Below are 18963 nucleotides of genomic sequence, written 5' to 3'. Positions count from 1 at the left end.
TATTCACAATGAAATGAGACTTGCTTAATTGTTTTAAAATGAAAGACGGGATTTTAGTGGGCCTGGTAGATAGTTATAATGCTATAGAACTATGTCACATTCCTTAAAAAAAAAAAAGCCTGGTGGTGGTGGGGATGGTGGCCACGGGGGGCTGAGGCCATGAAAACCTGGGGAAATGGACAGATTGACAAATATATTAGAAGGAGAAATGGAAGAATTTATGGGATCATGGAGGGCCTTTTATGACTGGTTAAGACACAAGTACTGAGAAACTAAGATTAAATGAAGAACAACAAGAATGGCGGTAATAATAGCCGTGAAGCTTTCATGAGAAGATTTGCATGCAGAATGCTGAATTTGGACTTTTTAATATATATTTCTGTATCTTTTATTTTCCCGCTCCCTCTTTCTATGTATAAACTAATAATTAAAAAAAATAAAGAAAGAAATAAAGAACACCCGGGGAAAACTGTCACCTGCCAACGCTCATTCCTCTGTATCCACTCTAGCAATGAAAGCTACGCAAAAATCATTGGCAAAAATAAACAAGGACAGCCCATTCTTGCATTGGAAACCCACGTATGGAGGAATGGACACCTGCCCCCTCCCCCGTCACCCTACAGAGTTTGCTCAGGCATTTGGTTACCGTTGGAACAAGTATGTTCCCAAGAATGTCATTTGCCCTCATAATGTCATGTGCCCTCAGATTCTGTATGCTGCTGCATCGATATGAAGTAAAGCTGTGCAAGGGGATGGCAGTTATTCCCATGAATTTGTTTGCATTCCCATCATACCCAGAACTGCCACAATCTCATCATGCAGCTCTCTTCTGATTTGCACTTGGCTATCTCCATCCAGTGACATGCATGCCGGAACTAATGCATAATGGGAATTCAGTGATGCAACTGCACTGGTAAAACAGCAATGGAAATGACCTGATTAAACCTGGATCAAAAATCCAGTATATGACAAATGGGACAATGTAGGGGTTGCACCCGCTTCCTTCATAGCAAAGCAGTTTTCTGATGGCAAAAGCCTGAGCTCAGAGCCAACTGCACTTTTACAGGCAGTTACTATCACACTGTGCAAAGGTCCAGTTATGTCACCTGGGTTAGAACTGGAACCATTAAACCCAGCCATAGGAGCTCAGCTACCAGCACAATGTGCAGCCTGGCCTGCACACCAAGTGGGGTGGGGGTGGAAGGAGAAACCAGTAATGAGCAAACAAATACACTAATAATGAAAGGACAGAAATAAGTACAGTTTTTTTTTAAAAAAGCAAATTAAAGTAGTCAAACGTTAATACACATCCGCAGGGCTATTTTTGGGCAGGAACGCACAGGAACGGAGTTCCGGCTGGCTCCCGAGCTGGCCACGCCCAGCAGGAACTCATTAACATAACAGGCCACACCCAACAGCAGAAACTCATTAGGATTAGCTACATTAGGGGTGTGTGGCCTAACATGCAAAGGAGTTCCTGCTACAAAAAAGCCCTGGGTTTTGACAACAAACAAGGTAAACAGAATAACAAGCAAAAGGTGGGTGTGGCTGGATAACCACACTTCTGGTAACATGGGGGTGCGGCCTAATGTGCTAATGAGTCAGGGGTGTGGCCCAATATGCTAATAAGTTCCTGCTGTTGGGTGTGGCCTATTATGCTAATGAGTTCCTGCTGGGCTTTTTCTACAAAAAGAGCCCTGCACATCCCTAATTATAACATACAACCCTAATTGTAACAGACTGGCAGGGGGGTCAGTGCAGGATAAGGTGATTTTTCTGACAGGCAACCAGGGCCCACGTTTCCCAGGGTATGCTGAGGCATAGCATCTTGGATGCTTCAGAAAAAGTTCTGTGGCACTGGTGGAAGCAGGTGTGCCTCCTAGCCCACATCATTCCACTGCCTGGTCTAGCTAACAGCCCCAGCCCCAGAACAAGCTTCAGTCCCACAGCCATTTCAGGGCAACACAGTAAGGGGTGGGGGAGAAAATGATTGCCCGCCATTCTCAGTCTGACCTCGAAGCAACAGTGGCAGCCATAACCCAGCCCTAGCAGGCTCTGAAAGAGATAAAGGAAAGGTTGCCTGACTCCACTTTTCCTCCCTGGTCTGTGACCAGATGCCAGAATAAGGAAATATCAACCACTATTTGAGACTGTGACAAAACAGGAGCTTCAGCTAAACAAGAAACAGGAAAAAGGAATATGAAAAAGTCACTTGAGAGAGTATGTTTAGGAGGAGGAGGTTGGAACTGAAAGATGATTGGTCAAGGCTTGGCTTGCCTGTTACCGGTGGGAAGCTATGCCTTGATTGATGGACATTTTAACATCTGACAGGCAGGTGGGTACAGAAAGAGTTGAAGATAAGACTGAGAAAACACGCTGTGATGAATGTATGTGCTGGAAAGATTATCAGAGCACCCAAACCGGGTGCATAAGCTGGACTCAAATTTAATGGAAATAGAAAAGCTATAATAGAATTGCATTTATTATATTATTTTTCTTGGCTTAGTATCTATTCAATTGAAATTTCTTCTGTTATTTAAATCCTAATAAACCGGTTTCTTTAATGAATCCCTACATCTAGCACTTGACCATATTAATTACGATGCTATATTAATATCTGCCAAAAATACCTATGGGAGGCAGGAACAGAGACCTCAAGTGGTGGCAAGAACTCAGATCAAAAGTCACACAGACTGCTTTTAATTTTTGAAATTCAGATAAATTATAATAATTTAATTAACAACATTTTCCCAGTTCATTTTTGATTAGTTATATCTGAATGCATGTTCCTACTTTTGAATGTAAATCCTTCTTTCTTGGAATTAAGTTTCACTGAAATACATGACACTTCACTCCAAGTGAACACATTCCTAACTGGGTTATCAAATTTTTACTACTGATATTGAAATTCAGTACTTTCATGGTAATACATTTGTACGAAGGGGAACTTACCATTGCTACAACACTTGGACATCGAGGCCAGTTCCAGATGATGGAGTACATTTTCCACAGTAACCACCACATTTCCCTATTACTTTGGTACCATCCTAAGGATAAAATATAAAGAGTATCTCAGAAAGCAGCTACATCCCTTGAAATGCTACCACTCTTGACCCCAAGGACTTATGGGATAACAGCAGAACAAATATGCCGTTCTAACATATTTTTGCAACAAGAAAAGACAGTTTTCTGATGTTGATTTTTTCCTGCCATTTCCCATAAATTGACCCCAAAACATTTTAAAACAATGAGCACAAATTAAACATTCTGAACATTTCTCCTATATTTCAACTGATATCCAACTTTAGATCATTAACCATATTAATTTATGCTGGAATCAGAGCAAAAGGCACCTGTACGTCCTGTGGGTCTCACAGCGATGCTGACTTAGTATGTTTTTTTTAATATTCTGATATTGCTTAAAAGGAAGAAAATATATCAAAGCTGGACCAGATGGAATGCAAGGCACCCCTCTACTATTTGGTGTTGTCAAGTTGTGGTGCATGAACCTTTTGAGCTTGACACTATTGATCGGTGATGCCCTGATCACCTCTTACGAACATCCTAGCTCTCTTGCGATATCTAAACTTCAAGAGCTGTGCTTCAAAGGGGATCTACACAAAACAGGTGTCCGACATCGATTGCTTCTTTGTTTTTGTTTTAATTTGGTCAGGTGGGACTTTCTTGGTCTTTGTGCTGAGCACTGCTCTTGGCTGCTTCAGATTTACTGGAGGGGCTTCCCTTCTGCACTGCTCCTTCTGAGATAAGCCTAATATTTATTTATTTATTAATATTTTCCCCACTTGCCTTGGCTTCTCTGTTTCACTTTTAACAGCTGAGATCATTCGAGAGTAGCTCCAGCACAGCCACTGTACTCTTGCTCCAACTGTTCATGGCTAAGCAAACACTCGCATGGCCCTGGACCATTAATTTTCTGCTGCTGTGTATGCTTGGAATTCTGTCTGGAGCCCAGCATGTGGCACAGAAGTCGGATTTATGACATTATTAAGCCCAATTCTCACATTCATCTTTGACCTACTTCAAATGGCTCTGAGAACCTGGGTCAGTGTGAAGCAGTGCATCCCTGGTCAGACAAGAAGCCCTTGAGCAAGCTATTACGAGGGACCGGCTGACCCAGCTTCCTGCTTATTAGTGAAATTCACAAAATGGTATGGGTCAGGTGATTGTCCCTTGGCCTAGCTGACTCCTGCCCAGTGGAGCCAGATTTATAAAGCTTTCTGCACGCTGAAAAGTACTATGGAAAAATGGGCATTGCATTATTGATGTGCATTAAATAAAGGCTTCCAGTACACATTGCGACCGGATTCACGGAGAGTTGGTAGTGGTGGTGGGGAGCCAGGCTTTTAAGCATAAGAAGGCACTAGAAAAGGTAATCTCTTCACTACTTTATTATGCTCAATAGCACTACTAGAGCAGACTCCCTACTGCATATTTCCTGAGGACTCAGACAACTAATTAAAGAAGTGTCTGCACCACTGTGCTCAGTGTTTTTAGCTTCACGGTTAAGCAGACCCACTAATTAATTGCAATAATACAGATCAAGTTGAATTTACTCCAATCCACAGCTCCAAATCCACCAATTACAGACCATGCTTCACAGATCTGATGCCTTACATCAAGCTTCAAGAGGCTGTTCTGACCCCGCCTCTCCCCATTCTTGGAAGAATACTGTTTATAAGATGCAAGGAGGAATGTGGAAATTTGACGTGGCAAGTTATAAACATTGTGTTTGGATGGAATGTAATCGCTTTCCCTTACTGGTGATTTTGTAATTTCTGAAACAGCATAATTCCCTTGGGAAAGCCATCTTGCAGTTTGCGTTAGGGAGAGGCCAGTTCCAGAAAGGTTGATGCTAAAGCGGCCCTAAATAAAGAAATGGAAAGGACACAGATTAGATCATGAATGCCTCTTGAAATGACTGCTAGCTAACAAAGTGCGCTCTTGTTACAAAAGAGTAAATCTAGTTCCGAACGGTGTTATTGCTACACTCCCCTCCCCCATGTACCAACAAACCATGGTGTCATTATTCTAACAAGATCTCCCCGGCAATGTTTTCAATTGTTCCAAGCCCTCATAGCGATTAGCACATACTGTACAAATCACAGCAGGAGTGAGATTAAGCATTTTTTCCTCATTTGCCGCTTTCCGGCAAAAGGCTGCTTTGCTGTAGATAGCCAGTGGAGGGCATTCTTACCCTTTGCCTAGTAAGTTCAGGGTTTTTTTAATGTTCTGCTGGTGCTGGAGAAAGTCATATATAGCTGGTATCCATATTGGAATCACTGAAGAAACAGTTGCCTTCTTAACCGGGAGTGGGCATTCATATACTTTTTAAATTTTATAATATACTACAAACATCCAGTTCAGATGTAATGCAAAACCATGATTTATTTCCAACTGTGGTTCATTTGTGAAACGAGAATTTGATTCACAGACAATTACTCAAATCCTGATTTGCCTTCACAAATGTTGGGGTCATTTTCTTTGCTCTGGCTAGGCATCTCTGTAGCTTGGAAGTATGCAAGGGTGGTGCCTGAATGTCCTCATTCATTCATCATGCAAAACCACCATTAAGATCAACTGTAGTTAATAAACCAACTTCAAACTATGGTTTCATATCCTGGTTTGATAGGCCCCAAATAACTACATTCAGGCAATCGCAATAATCAAACCACAATTTTTGTGACCTTTATCTTGGTCTCTCTCTTGCTTGCTAAAAAGAACCCTAAACTTTTCTGTCTTTCAGGTTCATCATTACTAGCCTTAATTCATCTTTAAATTTACCCAGTGTAAAGGTGAACATTTTTAATTCCCAGCAGTCTCAGTGTATTAAGACACTTTGTTCACTTATTATCTCTAGTGTAAAAAAGAACAGCCTTTTCCTCCTTTCTTTGCCAGTTATATAGCAAAGGCATTCTTTACATTACATAGCCAAGGCATACAAAAACCTCAAGAAGGCTAGAATTATGCTCATCATCCATCCCACCCCAAGTCAAGCCATCATATACAGAACAGAATACTAAGTATGTGGATACAAAAGGGGCACATGGTGCTCCCGTCACCATGTCCCAATGTATGTAGGTTAAACTGTATCAATCCGTACACTAGTAAATCAAGTGACATTGAAGATCCACGCACACAGAGGCATTAATTAGGGAAGAGGAAGAATGACAGACTTATTAAAGCGTCCAAGGAGACATGTTATCTTTAAATCTATTGTTTTTGAAATCTAACAGCTTTATGGACTAGGGTTGCCAGGTCCCCCCAGCCACCGGCAGGGGATGGATGGGTACAGTTACCAGATACAGGTTGGGAAACTTCTGGGGATTTGGGGGTGGAGTCTGGGGAGGACAGGGACCTCAGAGGAGTACAATACCACAGAGTCCACCTTCCAAAGCTTCCACTCTCTTCAGGGGAATTGATTTCTGTGGTCTGGAGACGGGGAATCCCTTGGATTTATAGCTCAAGTCCAATGTGGAGGCTGGTATCCCTATTATGGACAGCGGTTCACTTATGTGAAGAGGTTTTAGAGGTTCCTTTATGGGAGCAGAGCCAAAAGGATATTGCTGGATGACCCTGGGAAGGACCAATTCAACCCATAGTCTGCTTGAGGCCAGCCCCCACTGCCACAGCCTTGCTTCACTCCCTCTGCTGCTCTCTCTGTCTGGAAGTCAGAGTAACTAATCCCTCAGTTTACTTTAAACATAATCCAGCAGACGTTCTGCCAGGCCTTCGGTTGAGGATAGCAATGGGACAGTATGACATCTGGCACTCTCATATATTCTTCCCATCCCTCATAACCCCGCCCCCAGGAGGCTTGTTGGAAGCCACCCTGAGCCCTACTTGTAGGGAAGGGCGGCCTAGCAAATCCAATTTAATAAATAAATAAATAAATAAATGCCCTATATGTTTTCCCAAACTCAGTAGAGCAGGGGTGCTGCAAATTTCACCACAAGCATGTTTGACAATTGAACTTGTGTGTTCAAAGGCATCAGTCAGATGTGACCAAATCACCCAACTTCTCCGGTTTGTGCCAAATGACCACAAAGGCAGCTGAACAGGTGTGTATCAGGTTTTTGCAGAACTACGCGTGCACACAGACACTGCCAATTCAACCCAATAGTCACTCACACTGCTAGGGACTATGTAAACAAATACTGAAGAACAGGATTTCATTAACACACAGCGTTTATTTATGACTGATTTGTGACTGATTTAATTTTCTATTTAAACAATAGCCGGCTTAGTGAAGAAGTTGTGCAGCAAGGATGGGGGTGGGCAGGCAGAAGAACCCAACAGGGCTGTATGAGAGAGCACATACACACAAAAAAAGCACCAATTGTGTGGTACTGCACGTTTATGAAGGAATATAGTAAAGCAATATGACAAACAGCCAAGAATGGGTCAACAAACAGTTGAACTGATCACTGAAAAATCAGTTCCCTGTTTGCAACCAGCGAACACAGCGTGGGCCAAACTGGCAGGTGTTCGGCATCTCTACTTGTGAGAGTTTGGCTACCATTTTTGTTTTCCCACAGCTAGGGAAAACAAAATGATCAGCACATTCTTATGAGAGGAAGTTATTTTGTGAAAGTGTAGGAAACCTTACACGGTATGTGTGGCTTGCCACATGGTTTTAAAAGAGGCCTGGGGAGCAACAAGAGTGGCAGTCATGGAGAAGATGGGTGGGTGGGATGGGAGGCTGGTAAAGATAGACAGGACGATGCTGTGTCCCAAATCCACTGCCTGAGTTGGTCTCATTGGCTCTGATCCTGAGCAAACAATCCCTTCACAGTACAATATCTTAAAAGACTGTACTGAGGAATACCGTTAAAGCTTTTCATATTGTAAACTGAAGGGTAATTATCATAACCACAGGGTTCATATTATCCACTTCAAGTTATCACGGGAATAATACGGTTGTGTAACATGACCACTGCAGATCCAATGCCATCTGCAGGAAATGACTCAATTACTTTTTGTACTCATTCCCTCTCAGTCTCAGCTTGGATCGGCAAGTTCAGCTTTACTTATCTACAATGTGCACAACCTGCATTTATACTAACAAAACAACACCTCATCTTAGTTAAGGAATGTACGGCATGTTACAAGTCTCTCCAGCTACTGGACACTGTTATCCCCATTTTCTATCTTTTTTTTTTTTTAGTATTTGTGAGGGTGTGCTTGGAAGTCCTGGTTGACCTCTGGCGACCCCTAGTGGGGCTCAGACGTTTCAGAGAGGTGATTGACTATTGCCTGCCTCAGTGTCCCAGCCCTAGTATTCCTTGGAGGCCTCCCTTCCAAGTACTTGCCAGACTGTTAGCCCCATTTTGACAGGTGTCTAACAAAAGGCAACAACACCAAGTGAGATGTTTGTGTGCATGGCTTTGTCCCTTGCAGCGTTATTGTCAAGGTACCTGTGGGCACTTGGCTGCACTGTAGCAATCCCCAGCAGTGGCGAAAGGCACAGGTCGTCCATCAAGTGTCTGTGCAAACTGTAAATCGGTTGCTGTGAAAAATATTTGGTGAAAAGCAAAGAGGCAGAGGGAATGGAGCAGTGGAGAAAGGAAAAAAGAGAACCCAAACATTTGATCATTATTAAGTACAGTGCACCTGCCTTCATGCATTAATCTTGTGAATCCAGTGGGATCCGCACTGAATAATGATGTTGTCAATTACATGTGCCACTTGGCAAGAAATGTAAACACGTAGGCTTATTAAAGTAACGATTCTGTGGGGGACCTTTCATCCCTAAGAATAGAGGCATTCTAAAGAGGCAGGGGCACCAATCTTTTAATTATAATTTCACACTGAGGAAATATGCTCGGGATCACAGACGCGACTGATATTTCCCCTACCCTCGGTCTGCTTCTTATTTTTTCCTCCCTTTGCCTTATGTTTTGCATCGTGTTTGACATTTTGGGATTGTCTTGGGAGGGACCGTAAAAGCAGAGTGACATTAAGAAAGGCTTTCCCTAAAATTTGGTTTTGAGAATGGCAGTAGCGAGACGTTGACTTTGGTCCTAGCAGTGTTTAAAGAACTGCAGGCTAGGAAAATACCTCCCCTCTGGCCTTATTCAAAACTCATTTCCACCCTTCAGGAACTTTTTCCACAGGGACTGTCTGTAGGCCTAGCTCAGGATGAAATTAAAAAAAAAGAAGAAGCCATGACATTGTTGCTAAAGGGTGAAATCTGCCACAGACTGCTTCAGCCTGCCCTCCATTCATTCCAGTGGGTCTTGAATCTGAAAGGAGCTCTGGGAATGTATCCTGCCTTTGTACAAAATGGAGTCAAATATGAAGCAGAATTTACACAGCAACATGATTTGAATGCTGGGTGGGGGGAGGAATGAACCTCTCCCCAGAGACACAACCAGCTGAATGTGCAGTAGGGCGAAAGAAGTCAGAGCAACAGGAAGACCTTTCCCCCTTTGCCCGAACGGAATAAAAAAGTACTCATTATTGTGATTTTAAATGACACTACTTCTCAAGTGCAGGGCAGTGTAATATAAAATTTTAACCCAGGCACTGCGGGGACATGGCTTGCTAGAATTACTTCGTTTTAAATAAATAATGGGACGGTGACAACAGCAAAAAAGAGAAACTGATACATCCCTGTTGTTACTCACTTATTATTTGCATAGCATTCAGGTCCAGCCTTACTCTGCTGAAGGCAGAAAACCCAGCTGCTGTGTAGTCTTTCCTACACTGGCAGTCTTCTCTTCTGCTCCCGTTATGTGGACATTCGGTCGGGTTATGTAATCTGCATCAAAAGAAAGACCCTTTTTCTACTCATGACAGGAAATAAAACACCAGGGACAGAAAACAAAGTCTTGTAAAATAGGGGACAGCTGATGGTTCTTACCTGTAGCTATAGACTTCAGAGAAATTGTCTGCTTCACCGTTTACAAGAGTCACATATTCTTTTGGTCTGTCAGATTCCATGCCAGAACAATATATCTAGGGGAAACAAGGCCACAATTTCATCTCTAGCCACTGAATGCGGGATTAGAAAAGCAAAAGATGGAACATGCCAAGCAGGCAGACATCACAGCACTACCAAATTACCTGTCATTTAGATTCTTAAAACAAAACAAAACAAAAATCATGGCACCACAAATGAGTTTCAAGGTGCATGCCCCTAATTAAAACACTAAGTATTAATAAATGACACTAAAAAGAGTGTGGGTTCTTCTCTAGAAATTCTTCTTCTGGAAATCAGACATCTTATTGACCAAGAGCAGACCCTTGCTTCCATCCACTGCAAACAAAACTGCAACACTTTACAGCAAGAACTTTCCATTTCTTGTGGAAATACACAGCTGAGAGGCATTGCAGAAAAGCAATCTGTAAAGTAATCAGACCTTCCTTTCCTTTTTTAAAAAAGCTGTTTTGACCAGAGGTCTTAAGCATGAGAATCAGTACACCAAAACATAATAAAATACATAACATAATAAAGCATTTCAACACTCAAATGCTATTTTCACAGGAAGTATTAATGAATTAAAACCCATCTTAATAGTGAATAAAAGAAGTCATTATTGCCAAAAATTTGGCAACAGATTTGAATTATTATTGGATTGGTACCTACTGAAAGAAAAGACATTGCCCAGTATTCAACAGGAAGCTGATATTTGATCAGGATAGGCATGATCACAGTCCATTGATTGTGAAATAACATGAGATGGTCTATTGCAGGGGTTTCAGATATAAGGCCCGGGGGCCAGAACTGGCCTGTCCAGGGCTCTTACCTGGCCCACAAGCAACTGGTACATATGGAAATATAAGGGGCTCCCCCTTTTATGGTATCCCTTGGGGGAAAAATCTAATTTTGCTTATAATTACATACATTTATTGGGGCTTTTGTGGGTTCCCCAGTAAATTGATTGCTTTCACTGCTAGGAATCAATTGCTTTTGTTCATATTTTGAGTAAAAAATAATATCGTTACATGGGTTTGCCTGTGTCCTTTATGAAGTTTATATCTCCGGTACCTGGCATTACATTTTATGGCACACATGGCCCGGCCCAACAAAGTGACATATATGTCAGATCTGGCCCTTGTAACAAATGAATTTGACACCTATAGTCTCTGTTGCCAAAGACTCACAACAGCAAATGATCCAACAATGAAGTTTTAACAAAATGCCCCCTCAGTTCTGCAGTCAGCAAAGGTCTGCTGAGCATGAAAGTGCATCTGTGACTAGGGACTGTAAGGAAATCTAAGTAGGAGGGAAGGGTGGGAGATGGGGAATCCCTATTGCAGAAACAGAACATAAGTGCCTTGTGCATGACTGTGTACTAACATGTTCCAGATAGATTACCATTCTCATCATTGTCCTCAGAACTTTTTGATGCCCCACAATCAGGACCTCAAGATTTCATGAAGCGTTCAAACTCTATAACCTGCATTACAAAGATGTATGAGGTGGTTCAAACACACCTTTAAGAGCCTTCCTTTGACTTTAAGGTAATATTCTCCATCTTCACTGATGCCTTTGAGAGTTTTTACTTCCTTGCAGCTTGTTGGTAACTCACCTAAGTCAAAGACATGTTAATAACTAAGCAGCAATTGAATTAGTGTGACAGACTGCTGTTTTGAATCAAAGATGCAAAGCCATCAAGCTGGATTGACCCAATTAAATGTATCATTTCATTTGTTCTATATCGCTAAAGCCCATAAACTTCCTGCCTAGGGAGTATACTTAAAATCCCCCCTCCCACCCACAACAGCAACAATATTCAAACAGAGCACAACAGGAGGCAAAACTACCAGCCTAGACAATTAGAGCTGAATTTAATATCTACCTAGGAAGAAGGAGGAGGAGGAGGTTGTATTTATACCCCGCCTTTCACTTGGAGTCTCAGAGTGGCTTACAATCTCTTTCCCTTCCTCTCCCCACAACGGACACCTTGTGAGGTAAGTGGGGCTGAGAGAGCTCTGAGAGAACAGCCATTGATAGAAAAGCTCTGAGACAACTGTGACTGAACCAAGGTCACCTGAATGGCTGCATATGGAGGAGTGTGGAATCAAACCCAGTTCTCCAGATTAGAGTCCACAACCACTACACCACACTGGCTAAAACAAGCGCGCTTCTTGACTCAGTAATGACTCACCAACTCTGTGAGTCCTTTCTTGAGTTTTAGTATATATTTTATTATGTACAACTTGGTATTCTTCCTGCCTTCTGTCCTGGGGATATCATGCTTTCCTTCTGCAGTATCTTGTTACTTGGAAAGCACAGTTGTTTTAGTAGCTTGCAGATCTGTCATTATTTTGTGTGGCCTTTCTAATGCTATCTTCTGAATGTGGGAACTGCCACCATGCATCTCCTTCACACACCATAAATACAGGGACAGATGCTTTAAATGGCAGAAGTAGGTCCTTCTCAGACTGGCATCACTTCAGGTCCTAGGAGAGGCAATGCTGGCACAAAATGAAGCCCTGCCATAAACTCCTCTACTTCTGAAACTATTTCATGATGGAAGAAGTTGCTTAGCAATGGCTCTTGTGCTATGAAGAGACCGTTGGAGCTGTGCGGTATATAGTTGTGGAAATGAGAGCTAGAGAGAGCCAGTGTGGTGTTAACGGTTAAGAGTGTTGGATTAGGAACTGGGAAGCCCATGAAGCTCACTGGATGACCTTGGGCCAGTCACTCACTCTCACCCTAACTTACCTCAGAGGGTGGGGTTTTTTTTAGAAGGGGGAGGAGGAGAATAAAATGGAGGACAGGAGATGATATATGCTGCCCTGAGCTGCTTGGTGGGTGGGTGGAGGGCACTAAATAAATAAATAAATCCAACATGAAAGGTCCCTATCTGATAGTGCCTGAAATGTCATTAACTAGTGATGATATAATTTGTCCTCTCTTACACCTGCACCTTTTTGTGACTTTTAAAGAAAGTGTTTTAAGATGTAGGGCAGTCCTCACATGTACCACTTGAACAGAGAAGCCCTCGAGGAGGAGGAGGAGGAGGAGGAGGAGGAGGAGATTTTATTTATACCCCACCCTTCACTCGGAGTCTCAGAGCGGTTTACAATCTCCTTCCCTTCCTCTCCCCACAACAGACACCCTGTGAGGTAGGTGGGACTGAGAGAGCTCTTTCAAGAACTGCTTGTGAGAGAACAGCTCTGAAAGAACTTGTGACTGACCCAAGGTCACCCAGCTGGCTGCATGTGGAGGAGTGGGGAATCAAATCTGGTTCTTCTGATTAGAGTCTGCCATTCTTAACCACTACACCAAACTAGCTACAGGGGGAAAGGTAGCGAGCATCAGCAAGGTTACCCCTGCAACAATGCCATGATAGTTTCTGAAACTTCCTTAACAACGATCTGATCTCTAGCATCTATGGGCTCCCCTCTGCCAACTCTAGGCATCTTCTCTGCTTTCAACCAAACATAGCAGCACCCACTTAAAAGATTATATGGCTCTCCCCTGGCAATGTACCATCACAGCCCCCAGTATAAGGGGACAGGATACAGAGTAACTTCTGTTAGTTCGGGACTAGTGCTAAGATTGCACTAAAGGGAATGTTTCAGATATTTCAGATCGTTTGGAAATCCCCTTACATTCATGAATATTGTGGCACATTCTTCTCTCTTCAGGTTTCAAATCATCAAGGCATAGATCGCTTGCCTGGTCATCGTTTGTAAGGCACTGAACTGACCGGTGCATTACCCCAATTCCACAAGTCACTGAGCACTAAAATAACAAAGAAAACTAGCATCAGTTTCATTCCTGAGACAGAGAGAGATACTTCATACATATTTCGTATGTTTGGGTAAAGATTAAGCGCGGTTTCCAAAAACAAAACCAAGAAAGTTGTGAGCGTATAAAGACTTGAAAGGATTAAAATAAATAAATAAAAGGGGGGGAGAAGAGGGTGAGTTTTTCAAGTGGCATGCTGATTCTTGTATGCAGTGTTGGAAATAGCATATTACCATGTATATTTGCAAACAGAATGACTTGCTGTAAGGCACACTGCTGCAGCCACGTATGCTCAGGCAATCCAGTGTGCCATTTAAACTAAGAGACCAATGAAGGAATGCTAGTACCCAGGGGTCATTTTGTAGAAAAAGAGCTGCAGGAGCTCATTAGCATATGGTGTGCTAATGAGCTACTAGGCTATTAGCATAATAGCTAATTAGCATATGCAACATCCCCTGACATCACTGAAAGTGATGTCAGAAGGGGAAGCAAGGGGGGGGGGAAGGCATCTTCAAAAGTCTCTCCTTTCCTTCCCCAGCTGGGAAGGGGGGGGAAGCGAAGAGAGAAGGGGTTTAAACCCCTTCTCACTAGAGTCGGGCCGCAGAAGGAGGAAAGAGGGAAGGAAAGAGAGGGGGAGAGTAGAGAGAAGGAACAAAGGAAGGAAAGAGTAAACGAAAGCGAAGGAAAGAAGGAAGAAGAAAAGAAAGAGAAGAAGGAGGGAAAGAAAGAAAGAGAGAAGGGAAGAAGGAGGAAAGAGGAAAATGAGGGAAGGAAAGGAGGGAATGAAAGAAAGAGAGAAGAAAAGGAGGAAAAGAGAGGAAGGAAGAAAGAGAAGGAAAAGAGAAGAGGGCAAAGAGGTGGGGGAAGGCTCTCCCCCCCCCACTCCCCCAATCAAGCCTCCGGGACCCCCCGCAGATCCCTAACTTACCCCGGGAGGTGGCGGGGGGCCTCTTCTGGCCTTCCCTGGGCCGCAGCGCTCTGGTGCTGGCCCAGGAAGGCAGTGGGGGGCTCTTCTGGCCTCCCCCAGGCTGCAGTGCTCTGGCGCAGGCCCCGGACAGATGGCAACGGGTTTCCTCCGGCCTTCCTGGGGCCGCAGCGCTCCAGCACGGGCCCCAGGGAGATGGCAACGGGCATCCTCTGGGCTCTCCCGGGCCGCAACGCTCTGGCGCTGGCCCGGGGAGGCAGCGACGGGCCTCCTCGGGGCCGCAGCGCTCCAGCGTGGGCCCCGGAAAAGCAGAGATGGGCCTCCTTGAGCCTCCCTGGGGCCGCAGTGCTCCAGCGCGGGCTCCGGGGAGCCAGTGTCAGGCTGTACCGCAGGGAGCTGGGGGCGCGGCTTGCTGCCACCACCATTTTGCCAGCTCCTGGGCTCCCGGAGCAGTGCTCCGGCACGCTCCGGCCCCAAAATACTCTTGCTAGTATCACCTTCCTGCAAATAAACCCCAACGTAATCTCATTATCCGGGACTGCACAAAAGAGAAGACAGGTACTGGGATGTGATGCTTTGTGGTATATTCAAGGACATAATCTGCAGTCCACTGACTCAGGCATATGTTTTTTTGGGGGTGTGGGGATTAAGGGACCAGTTAGAGCTGTCCATAGTTCAAAAGGTTTCAGCAAAAGGTCATGGATCTCTGCTATCTCAGGTGCCAGTCCCCTGATATCCCTAGTCAGAGAGCCAGTGTATCGTCATGGTTAATAGTGGTTTAGGATCTGAGAGGCCTGGGTCTAAATACCCACTCTGCTATGAAGCTTGCTGGGTGACAGTGGGCCAATCATTGCATCATGTTTACCAGGAGCTCACTAATAGAAGGGTGTGCTACCCATAATGCCCCCACCACATGTGGTCAACGTTTCAAGGGGTGGCACGTACCAAAGCTGTACACATTTTTAAAAAATATCTGTGCGCTGCCCTATGCACACAAAATGGCACCCATGATGTCAACAGCATTGCTCCCATTGGTGGGACTCCCATTACATGTTACTGAAAATGACTTCTCTCTCAACCTAATGTGCTTCTCACAGTTGCAGGGAGAATGGAAAGGATTACAGTGTATGTTGCTTGAGCTCCTTGGGGATAAGCTGTATTAGACAGATGCTTCCATCACTGGTAGCCTACAAAAGAGTACAGCCCATTTCAATCACTTTGTCCTCAGATCATTGCCTTAAGAAGGGCTGTTGGCACAGCAGTATAACAACTGCTTTGCATGCAGAAGGTCCAAGATTCAGTCCCCAGCATTTCTAGTTAAAAGGACTAGAAAGCCCGGGAAAGCCACTGCCAGTCAGAGTAGACAAGGCTGACCTCAACAGACCAATGATTTGAGTCAGTATAAGGCAGCTTCATGTGTTCATGCCCCACCCAACACCACTGGTTACGCACCAAACAGTCACTCGTTCTGATTATGTATAACATTCTTCCCTGCCTGCCTTCTCCAGTCACTGAGGACCACAAGTGGTCCCAAATGCTTCTACTTCTTCTGCTCTCTGAGTCCCAGATGATAGATATAAAGACATTAAGGAGGTAAGAAGCCCACTTTGCTCTGACAGAAATCTCTTGCTCTGAAACCCACAGATACTAAGGCTGTCTCCATGTCTAACGCAATACAGAAAGGAAGAAACTATCTACACAAGCAAAGCACAGCTGTGCCTGAATGTTGCATTTGTTCAGTACAATGGACTGACTCCCCCCCTTTTCCATTAGCTAAGATGTGCAATAACAAAAAAAAAACCCTATGCACAGTGTGTGAAGCCCAGTGAAAATACATCTTCCAAATACAAATCTCACTCAGATGCTGTTGTAAAAAAGCTTTTTCTAACATTCACATGGGGGAGATTTTAATTTCTGTATCCAGGCAACACAATCAATTGGACACAGCAAGATTAGATCCTTGTGAACTCTGGGCAACTGACAGAGGTTCTCACAGTTAAATATAAGGGCAAGATGTGACCTTGTAAGTGGAATTTGGGTTGTCCACAAGGGAAGTTCCATAGCTCCTAGAAGCAGAGATTACACGTATTTAAATAAAATTTGATGATTCCTAGTTAAACTGCCATGTTCTTCCTTCCTTCGTCTATCAGTCCCTCAGTTGTCCAAGGGGCCATACTGCAGAGTAATGGAGATGAAGGGTTATTAAAAAATGAAGCATCTCTCTCTCTCTCTCTCTCTCTCTCTCTCTCTCTCTCTCTCTCTCTCTCTCTCTGTCTCTCTCTCTCTGTGTGTGTGTGTGTGTAGGAAATACTCTTTTCCCATATTTGGCTGTTACAAACCCTCAGGACAGGTCAGGCCACATTAAAATGAAAAAAGGAATAATAAAATAAGAAGTACTAGAAACATACACTTCCCCAATTTCCAACTCTCCACATTGCCAAAACTGGACATTCACCCAGGTAGCATGAGTCTACATTTGGTGGTTGTGTGCCAGGGCAGTTGATAGTGTTCTGATAACCATACTCGTAATGGTCCTTCCCAGTGTAAATTTCACTGCAGGAGACCAGCCGTTGCCTGTAGCCTTTTCCACATGTCACAGAACACTGCAAATAAATAAATAAAAATCAGAGTGTTTTGATAATATTATACATGGATAAAAACATTATTTTAGAACATGTTATGTTTGACTGTAAGGCCTATAATAATCTCTGTAAATCACTACTGCCCCCCAAGTCCTTACCTCTCACTAGTAGGCAAAGAGTTCGTATTATGAAAAATCTCCTTGTGGATAGGCATTTGGAGGTAACATAGCAAGTGGCCAGATTTAGATGGATTGCCTTAAGGATTAGAAAATCCATTATAACGCAGCAAGTTAAATGTCAATCATCTCACTGTTAACTGTCTGTTAAGAATTTTAAAATGTATTTTATTCCTGTTTTAAGCTTCTTTTACCTTTATTCACTGGTGTTCTTACTATTTATTAATTTTGTTGTATTTTAAATGTCAATTGCTGGCCTTCGTCGTAAATAGAAATAAAACTAAACATTTTATTATCCACCACCTCCAGGCCTATGAAATTTTATGGACAGCACAGCAGAGGTGTTCGTAGGGTTTGGGAATTATATAGGCCCATCTTTCCCATTATCTTTTTCCTGCTCTTAACCACATTCATCTTCTGTTAGTTAAGAACTAGTGATAGGTGAACCTCCACACTGCTTAAATATGACCGGGCTGCCAGTTATGCACTGCATTAGTGGAAGTTTGGGTTTTAAAAAAACTTTTTATCTGGAGCTCTACAGGGGCTATCTTTTCTTTTCTGAGCATGTGCATTTTCCCATCGCTGTGTGGGAAATGAAGTGCATGAAAATGGGAGGACGTAGCACATTGATCAGAAAGCTGTTTGGTGCTCCCTTTCCTTCTGTGTACATTGTGCATCACTATGACACCTTGCTGCATGCGCCATATTTACCAGCACGGATTCCCTCCGTGGAGGAGGTGAAAGCAGCAGCTCTGGAGCCCTCTACCAATTCACATTTACCAAAAGGTCAAGTCAGTTTCAGCAGCTAGGACAGCTGCACCAAAATCAACTGGGGGCTCACACATATCTGACTCTACTGTATGTGGCTAGTGGCCTAGGCTGCCAAGGCTAATGAATGCCAACCACTCAGGCATAAAAATGAAACAGAATTTTGAAATATATCATATTTTAAATTGTAAAGTGGAGTAATAAAGTGAAACAAGAGGGACTGACTTTTAATTAAATAAGCATGGCACTTGATTAGGAGCAAGAGGAACTAGCGTTGCAACCAATGTTCCCTCTAAGCTGTGGAGTCTTGTGAGCAAAAACTCTACTCTTGTGAGCTACTGGCATTAACATTGTGAGTGAGTGATCTGGCTACTACATAAATTAGTTTGTTCTGGAGCCATCTTTCCTGAGCTAAGACAAAAATGTGTGATCCGGAGGCTAAAAAACTGTGAGCTAGCTCGCACTAACTCAGCTTAGAGGGAACACTGGTTACAACCTCACTGAACTTCACAGAATCACTACTTCAGACTTTACCCTACAACCTAGTCGGTACCCCCCACTTTGTCACTGCTCATTTCCCTTCCCCTGTTAAAGTCACCTTTCCTGTAAAAATAATGAATGAAGCACCAGAAATGTGTTTCTTTCCTTTCCAACTCCCACAAATAGTTTCAAGAGGAAGGGAGGACTATATATCTTTGATGTACTGCCCTCCCCCCAACCAGTTTCCAGTTCTCTTTGACATGGTCTGAGCAAGGTGATGTGACAAAGAGACAGAATACTGTGGAC

General features: G+C 43.4%; 1 protein-coding gene across 1 annotated transcript in view; it reads right to left on the bottom strand.

Moving 5' to 3' along the window:
* LOC107113149 (A disintegrin and metalloproteinase with thrombospondin motifs 9-like) overlaps positions 1-18963 on the bottom strand; it is a gene marked incomplete at its 5' end in the record, with an annotated part of 147551 nt that overhangs the window by 535 nt on the left and 128053 nt on the right. The window contains 8 exon segments of the mRNA XM_015414419.1: positions 2953-3047; positions 4780-4884; positions 8436-8527; positions 9648-9781; positions 9884-9978; positions 11461-11555; positions 13588-13720; positions 17060-17254. Coding sequence (XP_015269905.1) covers positions 2958-3047; positions 4780-4884; positions 8436-8527; positions 9648-9781; positions 9884-9978; positions 11461-11555; positions 13588-13720; positions 17060-17254 — 939 coding nt within the window.

This window comes from Gekko japonicus, unplaced genomic scaffold (assembly GCF_001447785.1).
Source record: "Gekko japonicus isolate JY-2015 unplaced genomic scaffold, Gekko_japonicus_V1.1 scaffold1472, whole genome shotgun sequence".
Taxonomy (NCBI): Eukaryota; Metazoa; Chordata; class Lepidosauria; order Squamata; family Gekkonidae; genus Gekko; species Gekko japonicus.
Note: the sequence above shows the minus strand (reverse complement) of the source record. Positions and strands in the feature narration are given on the sequence as shown.